The sequence below is a fragment of the Tamandua tetradactyla genome, chromosome 5 (assembly GCF_023851605.1).
Source record: "Tamandua tetradactyla isolate mTamTet1 chromosome 5, mTamTet1.pri, whole genome shotgun sequence".
Taxonomy (NCBI): domain Eukaryota; kingdom Metazoa; phylum Chordata; class Mammalia; order Pilosa; family Myrmecophagidae; genus Tamandua; species Tamandua tetradactyla.
In genome coordinates, this window is record NC_135331.1 from 191,643,261 (window position 1) to 191,660,975 (window position 17,715).

The following is a 17,715-nucleotide window of genomic DNA, read 5'->3' on the forward strand; positions in this document are numbered from 1 at the left end:
ATTCATAGACACAGAAGGTAGCTGGGGGTGGGGGATGGGGAGTTTTTGCTGAATGGGTTCAGAGTTTCTGCCTGACGTGAAGGTTTTGGAAATGGATGGTGGTGATGGTTGCACAACATTGTAAATATAATTAATGCCACTGAATTATACGTATAACATGGCTAAAATGGCAAATTGTGTGGGACACATATTTTTGCCACAACAAAATGTGGACAGAAAAAGGAGCCTATCAGCTCAAACCCAAGCAGCCAACAGGGCAGTGAGGGGCAGTGGAGGACTTCGTGGGAGGGGGGCAGGGACCAGGTGGGGGGACAAGGACCTGGGGAGGGTCTGAGTCAGGTGAAGAGGAAAGGCTCCCGAAGATGGGGCTGTGGCACACAGGGTCAGCCAGCATGCAGGCGTCCTCCGGAGCCCAGCAGCCCCGTTGTCAGCGAGCAACTGAACCCGCCCGATGCCCGGGCCAGGCTGATGGCAAACTGGAAAGTGCTGCTTCTTACAGGATTCAGATTGAAAACATTTCCAACCTCCGTTCAGGTCAAAGACACTGAAAGTTTGCAATTCCTGCGATTAAATCTTTCAGGGAATGGAAATAGATCCCACTGCAGAAAATTGGAGTAAATCTGAAGTGTAGATCTTTTCAAAACTAATGCATCCTTGAAAGTATAACCTTGATCATCAAAGTTCTTAGAACTCAAAGCAAAATAAACAGTTCTTTCTAAAGGAGTCTTTTATTACCGAATTTCACAAAAAAGTTAAGGATTTCAATACAAAGATAAATGGCATTGAAATTCATTCGCATCTTTGCTACAGGATGGTTTTCTAACACCTACCTCTGCCCTTGCCCTAAATCAAAGCAATTTTTATAACATTTCTGCTGTCCCATAGATAATTAATTCTGATGCTGTATTTTGCATGCCATTAAATGACTGGACGTTGAAATCCTACTTTCTTTTCCTTTTCCTTTAAAGAGGGGGAGTAGGGGTTCGGCATATCAAAAATCAGTGTCTCTAGGAAATTGAGGGTTTGGGACAATCTTCCTGGGCATTTGACCCCAAATACATGGAAGGCAGCTACAAGGGTGGCCAAGGCTGTGACACAGTCATCCACCTTGGTGAGCCTTTCTTTTTCTAAATACAAAGAAAATTCACAGACATTGATGTTGAAAGGGTTTCTAACTTCTAAGACGGGCGTTGACACCTGCACCTGGAATAAAAGATAATGGAGTCACTACCCAGTAATATATAAGACAGCTACGTAATGAAACATACCTGAACTCAACTCTCATGTTATAATAAATGTCATTGCAATCTAGCTTGTTTATAATCCTGGCAAAACATCCTTCAAAATTATCCCATGAGAACGTGAGATGGGAAACTAGTGTCCTCTGGCAGGCAGCATACCTTCTCATTCACAACCATGAAAAGGCTGGGATCATCCCCAAAAACATCAGGCAGGAGCAGACACGTGGCCGTCATCTTCATATCTGTCAAAGCAAACACGTTTACAGTCTAAGTAAAAACTAGCTTTCACCAATTGTCATAAACGAAGCCAATATTAAAATGACTGGATATTTGTTTTCGCTGCTGTTAGCCCCTCCAAAGAACGAATTTGCCCTCTTAGATCCATGTTTCTCAGCCACAACCACCGCTACCTAACATCCCCTTCTAACTAACAGTGGAAATCCACGCTCTGCCCCCCACGTCACTGTCAGGAGACTCCCATGCCTTCTCTCCTGCCTCCCTGGTGATTTAGCACTTTACCTGTGATTTCCACTAGGAACCCAACAGGCTCCTTGTTGTAAATAGAGTTTTGCAATACTGAGGGTGCCTTTTCCCTCTATACCTATGCCCCTCCCCCATTTGAGAAATTCTTGTTTTCTAACCCACCAGTTGTTTCACTGCCTATTACTGAGTCCTTACACACAGTCTTCCCCGTGACCTGCTGCAGGGGTGGCCACGAGCAGGCAGCCCCCCCACGGTTTACTCACTTTTCAACGTGTCTTCATCTCTGCACGGTTTCAGTTTCTCTCGCAAAGTGACATTGATGGGGTTATCCACCACTGATAAAGAAGTCAGTATGTTTTCTGAATAGGATTCCAAAATGTGCCTTGTTTTCTTATAAATATCTGTTCTTGTAAGAAGTTGGAATTCTTTGAACATCTGATAAAAGATGAAAAAAATACATAACCAGGTTACAAGGAAACAAGCTAATATAGAGAATGCAAGGAAACAAATAACTTTATATCAAGCCTTGCATTTTAACTTAAAATATGTCCTAGAGGGACAGTTTCAAGAGGTGAGAGCAACCCTGGTCTGAGCAAAGCCCGCGCCCAGTGCCTCTGTCCCGAGTGGACGGCTGGAGGGGGGGCCGGGGGGCAAAGCTGAGGGGAAGGATGAGCCCCCGAGAAGGTCTGCAGGACTGTGTGCTAGTCCTGCTGCTCCAAAGCCGGAACCCCAGCCCCAAAAGACCCCTGCAAGGAAGGGAGAGGAGGTACCCGAGGGGGGAAGGGGGGAAGCTGGCGCTCCAGGCTGGGCCTGACCCTCCGAAACTGGAGGTGCCCAAACAGAGCAGCACGGGAAGCCGGAGGTGCCCGATGCGCCAAGTGACCGGTGTGCATTTTTAATAGCTGTGTACATCTGGTGTTTGAAATGCTATTTTTTATTATGTTTTGTAAAAATGCAGAATTTTGCTTTACTTTTTTTTAAGCTATGTTGTTAGCACTCAGAACACTTCATTGTTTTTTGAGGAAGGAGCAAATGTCATTAAGGAATGCCTCCGAAGCTGGATTAGTACAGGAGAAAACTCCTCCCTGCTCTAGTTTTGAGAGACTCCATCGTATGTCCCAGAGATGGGCTTCCCTGTCTCTGACACATTAGCCACCTTGGCACAAGCACCTGGTTGTATGGAAAAACTAAAATGTGTTATGCCCTCATCTCTTCTCCTTCTCAGCTGTCAGCCATAGACTTGACTCCCTTAAACCTGCTGGGGCCTGACTCCCCCAAATTACAGAATGTCAGGCAGTCTGGGCTTTGCAGGGACGCCCCTGAGATGGCGTCCCACAAAAGGGCAGTGAGTCCTTGTTATGTAGGTTGTGGACCTTCAAACTGACAACTCCACGTTTGCATCTCATTTCCTGAAGGTCCGTGTCAGCTCATGAAAAGTTGTCAAAGAACATGTTAAATGTGAAAGGTTGACCTTCACTCTCAATTTTCCCTGCTCAGAGCATCACATGGTGACTTCACTGGGTTTTACCGTGGCTTTCTGATTTTCGTAGTCATTGAAGAAAGGAGTTTGAATGGAGTTTGAAAGTTGTTAATGATTGTCTTCCCATGTCCTGCCTGAAATACCATGATTGTTTAAGTATCTTTAATAAGGCTTGGAAAAAACTTCTATAGGTACTAGGTATTTTTATTAGCTTTAATGGAGAAGTAAAGATTTAGGCTGGAGGAGGACAAAAGAATGAAAGCCTAAAGTAAATGGGAAAAGATAGATAATGGACATGGAGGAATTTTAAGGCCATGAAATTATAACTTTGGATGTAAGCAATCAAATGAGGGTTCCAGCACATAGCTGGGCTGTTGGGGTGTGCTGGTTTGAGGTGCTGTGCGCCCCAGAAAAGCCATGTCCTCTAATCCTGATTCAATACTGTTGGGTGTGACCTTTTGATTGGCTTGTTTCCATGGAGATGTGGCACTCCCAACTGTGGGTATAACTTTTTTATTAGAGGGAAATGTGACTCTGCCCGACCAAGGAGGGTCTTGATTAGTTTACTGGAGTCCTTTAAAAGAGGAACCATTTTGGAGAAAGCTCAGAGCTGACACAGACAGAGACATTGTGAGATGCGGAAAGAAAATTCCCCCAGGGGAGCCATTTGATGAGAAGCCAGGAGAGAAAGCCAGCAGATGCCATGTGCCTTCCCAGCTGAGAAAGAAACCCCAGATTTCATCAGCCCTTTCTTGAGTCAAGGTATCTTTTTATGGATGCCTTAGTTTGGACATTTTTATGGCTATAAACTTGTGACTTAATAAATTCCCTTTATAAAAGCCAACCCATTTCTGGTATATTGCACTCCAGCAGCATCGACAAACCAATACGTGGGGTTACCCAGCTAAGAGGCTTGTTGATGGAAACTCCATCAGCATGTTCCAGTAGTCTCCAAAGGGGAGACTTTCCCTTAACGCTGTCCGGAAAGGACACTTCCATGCTACCCACTGAGCCTCACCATGACTTGAATATTTTGGTAAACCACTGTCTCCAAGTTACGTCCACCTGTTAACTGACTGGACAGCTGGAACACATGTTCTCATAAAAGTAGCAGGGCTCTGTTATCAGGCAGCCCTTGGAGAATTATAATAAAGATCGATGTATTTAGAAAGGGCTTCTCAGCAGACAGGTGGGAAGCAAAGTGTGGAAAAACTGATTTCCCCCCACTTTCTGGGGTGCATAGCCTAGGATTTTTTTTAAACATTCATTTTGAAGTAATGTCAATATTACAGTAAAGTTGCAGAAATAGTAGAGTTTTCAAGTACTCTTCACAAAGCCTACCCCAATGCTACCATTTCTGGTCCGTATGAAAATCAGCAACAGACACGATGCCCGCGGCCTCCTGTCCTTGCCTATACTTTCTGGACAGAAGGAGTCTCCCCTACATAACCACAGCTTAAACACCAAGGGCAGGGAGGCCCCATCCACGGACCCCACACAGATCCCCAGTGTCCTAAAACTGTCCTTGACAGATGCAGGGTCTAACCCAAGATCCCACGTGAGATTCAGACGTCATACCTCTTTGCTTCCCCCCAACTCCTTATATTCCTTGAGGCGCATTTGAAGAGTAAATGCCAATTACTGTATAGAACGGCTCTCCATCTGTGTTTTTTTAATATTTCCTCTTGGTTGATACATTTTGGGAAGAAGATGATGGAATGGATGCTGGCACTTTTCACTGCATAGGGGGTCCAGGGTCCAAGTTTGTTCCATTGTGGAGACAGTGACTTTTATCACCTGGTTAAGATGGATGGCCAGGCTTCACCACTGTCAAGTTAATGAATATATATATAGTGTACTAGTTAATGCACGATTACTAGGTATTTTATGGGGAGATGCTTTGAGCCTATGTAATACAGTGTACCTCATCAGACCCTCCTTCACCAGATGTGCCATCCATGGATGATTCCTGACTGAATCCAGGATCACGATGGCAACTACCAATCGGTGATTTTCTAATGCAGCCATCCCTTCTGAATTTATTAGTCGGCATTCTGCTATGGTGCAGCACGTTCTCTTCTCCCACGTTTGGTTACCGATTCATTTATTCATATCAGTGTGGCCTGACAGATTCCTGTGTTGCTCAATGGGTGATCCTTTCATTGTTTCATTGTATCACAGCTCAAATTGTCCAAATTTGGCCGCTGGGCACCCCTCTGAACTGACCCCCACGTCCTCTCGCCATGTTCTGCCGGTCAGCAAGGACATCATTACTTCTGGGTGCTGCACCCGCCCTCAGGCTCATGTGGCATTGCCCTGCCCAACCCTAGGGCCCGCTGTTCTCTAAGAGCCCTGCCTCCTGCAAGCAACAGCCTCTAGAAACCACAGGGTCACTGCTCTCGGCTTCCTCCCAAAGCAAAGCTAAAAATAGATATTCATATAGGCTATTTATGTTCTGTGTATCTCTATATAAATATTAAACACCACGACTTCACACTGAAACCTTCAATTCCAGTGCAGCACCACTCGGCCTAGCCCAGCCGTCCCCCGTCCCTGTCTCTAACTCTCTACAACGAGAACCGGGCCTCCCGTCATGGCCAGCACGGTGACTGTTTGCTCAGACCTCCCCAGGCCAAACTCCCCATGGGGAGACATCAGTCAGAGCTGAGTCCTGCACCCCGAACTCAGTCTAGAGTGCAGCCCACCACGGTGCCTCCACCACACCCCTCCCCACCCTGGCCACACCCTGTTATCCCCTGCCCTCCGCTGGGTGCACTGGCCATCGGCTTGGCCCCAAGAACAGCGAAGGAAGGAGATGGAAGGAGTGAGGGACAACGAGAAAGCACAGCGCCAGTCAAACTGCCCTCGCCCACCATGTTCTTTGCTCTGTCGTCCTCTATTTTATTCCTATCCACGTCATAATTTCCATAATACAATGTCACTATTTTTTGCTTTCAACAGTTAATTGTCTCTTCAAGAGATTAAGAGATGAAAAGAAAAGCTAATCTTCTATCTTTGCCCACACATTTACCACTTCCAGTCTTCTTCATTACTCCCTATAAATGTCTACTCACATCTGCTGCCATTTCCCTTGAGCCTGAAGAACTCCCTTCACCATCCCTGTAGGGAGGGTCAACGGGCACAACTGCTCTCAGCTTCTGTTACTGAAATATATTTCACCCTCCTGTTTCTTTTTGGCTTGTAACCCCATTTTTTACTTCCTACAGGATCTAAAAGGCAAATGCATAAGTTGTAATGATAAACAAGTGGTTTTGGACTCATCATGTATAAATAGTTTGTGACACCTGCATAAGGGGGGGGATGAGAGGTATAGGAACAGAGACTATTGAGGTCGTGAAGTTTGTTATAGACTTCTGACATTAAATTCAAGCCGCATAGTAACCGCAAAGAAAACTCCTAAAAATATGCAACCTCCAGGGGTGGGGGACAAAGGCAATGCGAGTTAATACAAAATGAGTTAAAAAACAAAACAAAACAGGAGCTTCTTTTTGGGATGAAGGTAAAGTTCTAGTAATGGATAGTTCACCCTCATTTTTAGGGGATAATATCACTGGGTATAAAATACTTGGTTGACAGTTTTGTTTTGTTTTCTTTCAGCTGTTTGAATACAGGGTTTCATTGTCTTCTGGCTTCTGCTGATTGCACTGAGAAATCATACTGATATTCCCCTTTTTCCTCTGCTTTCCAGATAATCTAATTATCTTTGGTTTTCAACCCATTGACCATGTTGAGCTTTAGGTGAGGTTTTATTAGTATTTATTCTACAAGGATTTGCTGAGCTTTTGTGAAATCAAGTTTGGCATGTTACACAAAAATTCAGAAATTTCCAGCCAGTTATATCTTCACAGTTATTTCTTCTCTTTTCTCTTCTCCTCCTCTTCTTCTGGGACTCCAGTTATCCATGTTAGATGGCTTGATTTGTCCCACTATGTCATTACTTTAATCCTTTTCCCCCTTGTTATTTAGATTCAGTCATTTCTGTGGAGCTATCCTCAAGCTCACTGGCCATCTCTTCTGCCCTTTCCAGTCTGCTATTTAGCCTGTCCAGTGATGCTTTCATCAGTTAAATAACTTCTCTCCAATTCCGAATTTCTACTGGGTTCCTTTTTCATATACTTCACCTTTCTTTGCTGAGATTCCCCACAGCGATGGCACATTGTGTTCCTTTCAAGGGTGTTAAATTTTGTTCTGGCAGGCAGCTAAATTACTGGGATCCTGGTTGTTTTAGTTTTCCAGAAATGTTATAGCAAAACTGCAGAATGGTTGGCTCAAACTGCAGGAATTTACTGTCTCTCAGTTTTGGAGGTGAGACGTCCAAAATCAAGGTATCGGAAGGCTGTGCTTTCTCCAAGGTCCGTGGTATCCAGCAGCCGCTTGCTGACAATCCTTAAGTCAGCCTCCACCTCCATCACCCAGCAGTCTGTCTCCTCCTCCTCCTCCTCCTCCTCCTTTTCCTTCTCCTCCTGTGTCCAAGTTCCCTCAGCTTATAAGGGCTCCACTCATATTGGATTAAGGCCCATCTTGATTCTGTCTGGTCTCATGGTAGTGGGGTCTCCGAAGACCCTTCTTACAAATGAGCTCACAGCCACAGGACTGAGTTGGGGCTTGACTGGATCTTTGTGGGACACGTGGCTCATTCCATAACACTGTCCTGTCAGACTTGGTTTCATCATTTGTTAAGGGACGATCTAGTTTGCTTTATGTCTTAGTCCTGGGTATGGCCCTTACACTACTCACTAACCAAGGTGGACACTCTGGAGTCTCCAGTGGATGCCCAAGAGAGCAAGTTCTCTCCACTCTGGCTGGGCTGAAATGGTGCTTCCAGTGTTGTCTGTCCTCTGAAACCAGCTGTCAGTCCTGCGGCAGCCTCTTTCTTTAACACATATGCACAGTTCGCACATTCCAGCTGCCCTCCAAGAACCTATAGAAATTTGGGGGGGCCTATAGAGATTTCTGCTACCCCATTTCTCCAGTACCCTTCCCTGCAGAAACCATCTGCATCGTCATCTCCAAGTTCCCATCTCTGCCAGTTCAGCTCATTAAACTGCCACATTCTGCTGCTCCCACCTTTCTGTGCCATGGCCTAGGCAGTGACCCCAAACCTGGGCGTGTGGAAATCAAGTGTTTCCTCTTTTCAGGAACAGAGCGCTATTATCCAATGCCTGAGCACAGTTGCCTTATTTTATTTCTTCCAGTTTTAACCATGTTAATGATGCAAAGTCAAGTCCACTAGCAGCTACTCCATCATGGCCCAAAGCAGAACTCAGATTCTTTCATGATGTAAAAGACTGTATCTTTTATAGTCTTTTAAGACTGTATGAGCTGGTGTTTTGGTTTGCTAACACTGCTGGAGTGCAATATATCAGAAATATAATGGCTTTTATAAATGGGATTTACTAAATTACAAGTTTACAGGTCTAAGGCCATAAAAATGTCCAAACTAAGGCATCCAGGGAAGAAAGGCCAGTGTCTGTCACTTGGAAAGTCATGTGGTTGGCCTCTGCTGGTTCTTGTTCCCAATTTCATTGTTTCCAGCTTCTGATTCCAGTGGCTTCCTCTCTAAGCATCTTGTGGGTTCACACTTAACTTCCCTGGGGCAAAACACTGGGTTTCTTCTCTTAGCTTAGCATCTTTTGGTACTGGATATTTCTTCTCTTCAGGTTCTGGCTATTTCTGTCTCAGTCTCCAAATGTCTACATCTATGTCACTTCTGAGCTCCCTCCAAAATATTTCCCCTTTTAAAGGACTCCAGTAAACTAATCAAGACCATTTTTAATGGGGAGAGTCACATGTCCATTTAATCAAAAGGTCAGACCCACAGCTGGGCATGCCACATCTCCATGAAGTAATTTAATCAAGAGGTCACCCATTACTGGGCATGCCACGTCTTCATGGAAGCAATCTAATCAAGAGGTCACATCCATAATTGGGTGTGTCACATCTCCATGGTAACAACTTAATCAAAAGGTTTCACCCAACCGTACTGAATCCGGATTATTGGACATGGTCGCATCCACAAGTTTGGACTAGGATGGAAAGAACATGGCTTTTCTGGGGTACACAACAATTTTCAAACCAGAGCAGTTGGTGACTCTTATATACTTTGCTTAACTTTTGAGAGATAATTGTTGAATTTCTCAGCAAAGTAGAAATCTTACTATCTCAAGAATTTACTGTAAAATTTTTGAAATTGTTTAAATTGGTGTTTGGCATTTTCCTCCTTGTCTCTCCTCACCCCCCTCCTATTTGTTTTGTGCCACAGCCAATAGATCCAGTGGCAAGTGCCTAATTGATAATATTTTATATAGCTTAATAAACTCATTTTAAAGTTCCTTAATTTTTAAATTCCCTGTTGAAGGGAAACTTCTCTGGTTCCTGGAAAAGGGTAAGTGAGTGCTGGAGGTGACAGATGATCAATGTCAACTGCTGGTTGCAGTTTCCCACACTTGCTGCTTCTCTCCTCCATCAGCTCCCTAACAGAGCTAGTGCTTTTCATAATGGTAGCACAATAAATAGCAGGGGTGGTTTAGAGCAGAAAGTAAGGTCAAGCCTGCTTTTATTTTAGGGAACTCAAAAAGAATTTATAGATTGTAAATCCCACCTACAAAGGGCAGAGAGGTAGGGACGCACTTCCTGGAGAAATATAAAATGCGTAATTTTCTTGTTCAAAACAATAAATATACAACTATCTGCTGTAAGGATAGTCGTTACAAAAACCATACTCCAGGTCATATTTTGGATCTAGAGGGTGACATACCTGGCAGAATGGGGGAAAAGAACTAACTCATTCAGCATTGGACAATTCAATACTGTACTTTAGTTTCATGCAAAGTACTCAGCCGGGCACTCTGGAAATACTAGGATGTTTAAAAACATAATTTCTGAATATAAAGAGGTAGACTCTCAATTTTTTTAAAACACCATCTTGTAGGTGTGTCCATCTGACATGCTTTTTCTAATAGCCAGAGGCTGTGAGCCACAGCTGTTTCCAGCAACTGACAAAAGCCAAAGATTGCAAGAAAAGAGGTGATAACCAAAGTAGGGTTGCTGAGATGATTAAGTAGATTAGCCCATATAAAGCACTGAAAACATGCCTGCCACATAGCAAACTCTCAGATGTTTGCAACCAATGCAACCAGGCAGGCAAATTCTTACTTCAGATCTTTTGAGAAAAATACACAAAACTTTTCATTTTCAATTTAGTTGATTGCATCCATAGAATTCTTCCATGAAATGTGTGTTCAGGTAAAAAAACTTTAATTGATCTTTCATTATAAACTACATACTACAGCTGAAATTACATTAAAACTGCAATGCAACCCTTTAATAGCCACTTTAAGTAAATTAAATTGAAGGGTATTTGCTTCATCCATTATACTTCATTTATTTTTAAGACCATCATTAAATGATTTGGGATCATAAAGGAAATAGATTTTGAGCAACACAGCATCGTAACAGTTCCATAAACTCCTTTGATTGCCTAAATGCCCACAAAGGGAAAATGCTTCACACTCTCAGTCCCCCAGCCTCCACAACATGTCAGGGAGTGCTTTAATTCTAAGGTAGATTTTCGTCTTCAGTGTGTATTATCAGAATATACTTCCTGAAATTGCTACCCTGTGGCCCTAGTTGGAGAGCCCCATTGCCCCATTACCACTCCAAGAGGAAAGTGGGAAAAGTCGATTTGGGTCGTATAATCAGAGGGCATAATTGTAGGTGCACAGAGATACCTGATGAGGGCATTTTAAGAAGGGAAACATTTTAAGGATGTTCTTCAAAGGAGTTCTGCTGTCAATCAACTTTCTTCTTATTTCCAAAGTCTGGCTCATCCTGTTGTCAATTTCTCGCCAGTCCTTTTCTGTTTTCAAATATTCTTGCTGGAACCAGTTAATATGCTCATTTACCTCAGAACCTAAATGAACAGCTTCTTCCTGAAAAAATATTTTCAAAATATCAGTATAATCTCTAAGTGGCAGTTTGACATTTCATGAAAACCGGAATCGCAGCCTGTTATTAATGCATTCATAATGCAAACGTTGCCATGTGCAATTACACTTGGCTTTGAACATGGTGAGAAAAGGACAGTCTTTAAGGGTGCAAACAAACTAGATAATCGCTTACTACGGAATTATAAACCTGTTTTCTAAGAGATCTAGACTTACTTTATTTCCTATATGCCCTTTTACATGAAACCTAGATTATCTAGAATGTCAAATTTAGCAAGAATAGTTTAATTATAGGCAATGTTAAAAAGAGATAAAAAGGTTTTTAATTAAGGTTTTGTTGTTGTTATTGTTTGCCTTTTTCCTTAAAATACCAGTACACATTCCAGATCTAATGCAAATTTAGATTTTTAAAGATTTTTAAATGCCTTTTTATAGCCACAGTACTATGCCATAGAACTCAAATTCCAAACAATAACAACGGGCATTTTTGCAATGCCACCTCATCAAATTGTGACTCACATTCACTATACATTCAGCCACAGTTGGAGACTGACTCATGCCTCATAAAAAGACATGCGCAGGTTTAACCCACATTCGTGCAGCCATGAGCCCATCTGTAAACAGGACCTTCGAGGACAATATTAGTTCACACAGTCAAACTGAAGGAGGTGGGCCTTAAGTTAATATGGCTGAGGTTTCATAAGCAAAGGAGACTGGATTCAGAAGAAGCCAGCGGTCAGTGGAAACCAAAAGAGCAGATGCAAGGAGAAAGAGAGATTGGCATGTGATAGGGGTTTGTTGGAATGCTAAGACTAAAAGAAAGCAAACCGTACCAGTATCTCAAGTACTGGTCAGGCTTCTAGCCTCAGAAATTATGAGCCAAGAAGTTCCCATGGTTTCAGACAACCCCTCATGTTGTGTTTGTCACAGCAGCTCTGGCAAATTAAGACAGACACATTGTGTTGGGGTGGGGTGGGGGGACAGCTAAGGAATACCCCACATATTCTATTTAAGGATAGTTAATAATCTAATACACTCTCAGCTTTGAGGAGATATGGAAAAAAGTCTTTCTAGAAAAACTTGTTAAGAGCACATTCAGCTTGTCTTCGTTTGAACTAAAAGAGTTGTCAAACATCTAGTGATCAGAATGGGCACAGATGCTCCTTGTAAAAGAAAGAAAAGATAAGCAAGAACCTACAATGCTCCCACATCAAGGCTGAGGCTTTTCCAAACACATTAAGAAAGCTGCAAGTAATGCACCTTCTGTGAACATAGAATGACTGGCAAGACATACCCCAAAAACAAATTCCTAAAACCATAACTGATCCCAACCATTATCTTACATTAATGCAATTAGAAGATAAAAGTCTTTCCACAAGGAACTTACCAAACCGTACTACTAAACATTCACAACAGAGAGTGTTCCAAATTTATACAAATTGTTCCAGAGATTTGAAAACGAAGGAATACTTCCCAACCCATTCTATGAAACCTCTATGACATACCTGAAAGAACAGTTTTAAAAAAGGAAATTACAGGTCCATCTCACTCATTATTAGGAATTAAGAAAGCATTAGGAATAAGTAATGATTAACTTGGGTTTATCTCAGAATGCTAATGTGGTTTGATATTAGGAAGGGAACTTTAGTAAACTAAAGAGAAATATCACTGGTAAACTCATTATATTTTCCATACTTTCATACTGAAATCTGAATTTTGGACTCACTGCTATGGAAAGACCTGGAATAGAAAAGAAGTAGCTTTTGAGAAACATGACATATTAACAGTTCTTTAATATCCCCAGATTTTCAATATACATGTAAATATCATATACTGTATTAACCAATTACAGGAGAAAAACATGACCATTTAAAAATGCATAAAAAAGCATTTGATAAGAGGGAGCAAGGGTAGCTCAATGGTAGAATTCTCACCTGCCATGTGGAAGACCTAGGTTCAAATCCCTGCCCATGCACTCCCTACCCCCACAAAAAAAGTTTTCAACAAATGGTGCTTCAATAATGGGGATAGTCACATGGAAAAAATAATGAAATGTTTTTACATTTCATTATACAGCATATATAAAAAAAAGCATTTGATAAAATTTAAACTCCCTTTATGATTAAAGAAAAACAGATTGTCAAAATAGGAATAGACCCTCACATCTATGGCCAGTTGATTTTTGACAAAGGAGTCAAGACTACTCAACGGGGAAGGAATAGTCTGTTCAACAAATGGTGCTGGGGAATCTCAATATTTATGCACAAAAGAATGAAGGTAAGCCCTAACTCATACCATACAAAAAACGTTAATTCAAAATCAAAAACTTAAATATAAGAACTTAAAATATAAAACTCTCAGAAGAAAACTTAGAAAAATATCTTCAGGGCCTTATGTTGGGCAGTAGTTTCTTAGACTTTGAACCCAAAGCACCAGCAACAAAAGAAAAAAATAGATAAATGAGACTTCATCAAAATGTAAAACTTTTGTGCCTCAAAGAACTTCATCATGAAAGTGAAAAGACAACCTACATGCTGGAAGAAAATATTTGGAAACCACATATACAATATGCCATATACAATAACGGTTTAAAACCCAGAACAAAGAAAGAAATTTTACAACTCAACAACAAAACAGACAAGCAACCTAAGTTAAAAATGAACAAAACACTTGAGAAACCATTTCTTCAAAGATATACAAATGGCTAATACGCATGTGAAAAATGGCTCAATATCATTAGTCATTACGGAAATACAAATCAAAATAATAACAAGATAGCATTTCACACCCGCTAAAATGGCTACTATTTAAGAATGGAAAATAAGTGTTGGAGAGATGTGGAAAACGGGAACACTCATTCATCGTTGGTGGGAATGTAAAATGGAGCAGCCCCTGGGGAAACCGTTTGGTGGCTCCTCAGAAAGTGAAGTATAGAAATACCGTATGGCCTGGCAATCCCACTTCTAGGCATATGCCCAAAAGAACTGAGAGCAAGGACTCTGAAATACATTTGCACACTGATGTTCATAGCAGCATTATTCACAATCACCAAAGGATAGAAGCAACCCATGTGTCCATCAACAGATGAGTGGTTAAACCAAATGAGGTATGTGCATAAAACAGAATCTTATTCAGCTGTGAAAGGAATGAAGCCCTGATACCTGCAACAACATGAACGAACCTTGAAGACATCACATTGAATGAAATAAGCCAGACACAAAAGGATCATTATCGTATGATCTCATGGATATAAAATAATTAGAATAAGCAAATTCAGAGTTTCTGTTTGGGGGTGACAGAGGGGCTTAGGAGGTGATGGTAATGATTGAGGTGTGGCGCTGTAGATGTAATTGACAACAATGAGTGGTATATTTGAATGTGGTTAAAAGGGGAAATTTTTCATGTGTTACTAGAATAAAACCTAAAAAAAAAAGGACTGTACAGCAAAGAGCATGAACTCTATAGTGAACTGTGCTTAATACTATAACTGTCATGATGTTTTACTAATTGTAGCAAAGCAACCACATTCGTGCAAAGTCTTAATGACAGGGAGAACTGCATGTGTGAGGAGGGTATGGGAACTCTATTTTCTGCATGATTTTTTCAGGTGCACTTATAATTTTTGTAATTAAAAAAAGCGCTGATTAAAATTTTAAAAGCAGGAACAGAAAATTTCAAAACTTGTAAAATTATCTGCCAAAAGCCTAGAGATAACTCACTTTTCAGAGTGAAATATTTGAAGAATTCTCCTTAAAATCACAAACAAGACAAAAACGCTCTACCAGGCGTTCATGTGGTGGTTTGAAGCTCCATGTAATCCTGGAAAACATGTTCCTCACTCAGTCCATTCCTGTGGGCGTGGCCCGTCGATAGGGGACGTTTGGATGAGGTTACTTCAGTTAAGGGGCTGCCCACCCCAATGAGAATGGGTCTCGGTCCTCTTCCTGGAGTTCTTTATAATCGAAATGAAATTCAGACAGAAGGAGAGAAAGCCATGGAAGCCAGAAGTGAACTCAACAGAACCTGGAGGAGAAGGGAGAGGCCGGGAGAGGCCACCCCAGGCACTGCCATTTGAGAGACGAGTCCCAGACGAGACCAGGGCCACTGGCAGCCAGCCCCGGGCCAGTCTTCATAAGAAGGCGTCCCCTCGATGACACCTTGACTTGGCCTTTTTCCCAACCTCAAAACCATGAGCTCATACATTCCTGTTGTTTACGCCAACCCATTGCATGGTATTTGCTTGAGCAGCCAAGGAAATGAAAATACCTTACATTCAGCCTTGTACTGGCAATCCTAACCAGATTACTAAACAAGAAAATGAATGAGAAGGTAAAAAAAAATTGAAAAAGGAGAAACAAACTAGGTTGTGATTATAGAGAAAACTCAAAATATGTACACAAATTATTAGAATTAAGGAATATGCAGAGTAATTTAAAATAAGAACAATAGACAAGCATATATAGAAAATGTAATCTTTTTAATTATGCAATTCATATTGATTACCTGTTGAAGCAATACTATTTTTTGGTATGTTGGGTTAAATAAAGTATACAATTAAGATTTTAAAAAATTAATAATAATAATGATGATCAATAACAAAAGCCAAAAGGTATCAAGGAATAAAACTAACAAAATGATGTTCAAGAACTTTGTGAAGAAAATGATAAAATTAATGGAAAATATCAATGGGGCCTAAATAAAGGGATAGGGGTACTGTGTTTGTGATTAGAAAGATTGATATCACAGAGAAGGCAGCTCTCTCCAAATAGAGCTCTAGACTCAGTGATAGTTCTATCAAATTCACAGGGGTTTTTTTTAGAACTTGATCTGATTCTAAAATTCATATGAAAGATCAAAAAGCTCAAAAATATCAAAACAGTCTGAACAAATAAAAATGAGGCCGTGATGGGTTTATCAAGGCTGATCTTGCAGATGTGTAGAGCCGGTGGTCCCTCAGGATGCTAGTGGGCAGGGGCTTTCCCAGCCCCAGGGCAGCCCAGCAGTCAGGCTGCAGGGAAGGTGGCCCCTGTCTCAGAGCAGCCCTGTGCTCCTCCCAGGAGGGGAGGCTGTGCTCCCCAGGCCTGCATCCCTGGGGGGAGCTGGAGGTGGTGCTCCCTAGGCCCATGTCCCTGGGAGGAGCTGGAGGCTGTGCTCCCCAGGCCCACGTCCCTGGGAGGAGCTGGGGTGGTGATCCCTAGGCCCTCGTCCCTGGGAGGAGCTGGATGTGGTGTTCCCTAGGCCCACATCTCCAGGGGGAGCTGGAGGCTGTGCTCCTTAGGCCTGTGTCTCCAGGGGGAACTGGAGGCCATGCTCCCTAGGCCTGCGTCCTCAGCAGTGAGAGGGGGAAGGTCCGGGTGGGAGGTCAGGGTGTGGGTCGCTTGCTGCCGGCCGGCAGTGAGCTGGGGCGAAGGAGGACTTGAAGGCAGCAGGCGTGACTGCAGAAGAGAGAACGCTGCCCGTCAGGGGTGGCCCACACTGGACACCTGAAGACAAGCCTGGGGGCCACTGTGAGGCTTGTGGCCTCAAAGGGATCGGCATAAATCAGAGACGTTCCCTTGGGCTGGGTCCGAGCAGCCTGCATGGGCCAGGCCGTGCAGCCTCTGTCACACCAGAAGCGGCAGGGAAAGGGCCCCTGTCCCTCCAGAGGGACCCTGGGGCCGGGAAGGAGAGGGGTCAGTTCCAACCAGCACTGTAGTCTAAGCTCTCAGCGGTAGCAAAATTCTATGACAGATTTTAACAGAGACTGGACCCTGCTTTTGAATAAGACACAGTATGGCTTAACTTAAACACAGTTAAACTGTTTCCCCCAGAAGGAAATAAAAACTCACCTTGACTTTCTTAAAACATGATTTTGATCTACATTATGCCCTCTGAATAAGTTTACAAATAAACTGTCTGGCTATAAGAATCTAATAATTAAGTCCTAGGCTGAAAATCTACCCTACCAGCACTCTGTAGAGGCCCCACGACTCAGGGGGCTGTAGCTTTTGCACAACATCTGCAAATAGCAGCCATGTCCCTGCTAACATGGTGCTTTCCCCAGAGCCACCTCGCGCTGCCCAGCTCCTCCCAGGCGTGTTCTCCGGCCTGGGCACACGGAAGCCTGTGGCCACCTGCTGCCGCCGAGCACATGAGAGACGGCCCCACGCACAAAGTGAGATGCACTCTAAGTACAACAAAGACCCCGGAGGGTGGCGTGATGGTGGCTCAGTTCTCATCTGCCATGCCGGAGACCTGGGTTCAATTCCCGGTGCCTGCCTGTGCAAACAAAAAATATATATATACATATATATATATTTATATTTATCTACACACTGGATTTCATTTGAAAACAAAAAAAAGAATAAACTTTCCCTTTACTTTTTTACAATGAGTCCGTGGAAAAATAAAGATATTTGAAAACATTGGTTTAGATGAAATACATTATTAACTTTAATTCTGCCTATTATTTTTACCTTTTTAAAAATGTGGCCACCAAAAGATTTAAAATTACATATATGGTTTGTATTATATTTCTACTGGAGAATATTGTCATCCTGGTTTT

General features: G+C 42.5%; 1 protein-coding gene across 1 annotated transcript in view; it reads right to left on the bottom strand.

The window, feature by feature from the left end:
• Nucleotides 1-709: 709 nt before the first annotated feature.
• The window catches only part of SAMD3 (sterile alpha motif domain containing 3), a 49,649-nt gene continuing 32,643 nt past the window's right edge, over nt 710-17,715 (bottom strand). Inside the window, exons 7-10 of the mRNA XM_077162886.1 lie at nt 10,956-11,156; nt 1,988-2,159; nt 1,401-1,483; nt 710-1,203 (exon numbers count right to left, since the gene is read on the bottom strand). Coding sequence (XP_077019001.1) covers nt 919-1,203; nt 1,401-1,483; nt 1,988-2,159; nt 10,956-11,156 — 741 coding nt within the window. The 3' untranslated portion in view covers nt 710-918. The remainder of the gene's footprint in view (nt 1,204-1,400; nt 1,484-1,987; nt 2,160-10,955; nt 11,157-17,715) is intronic.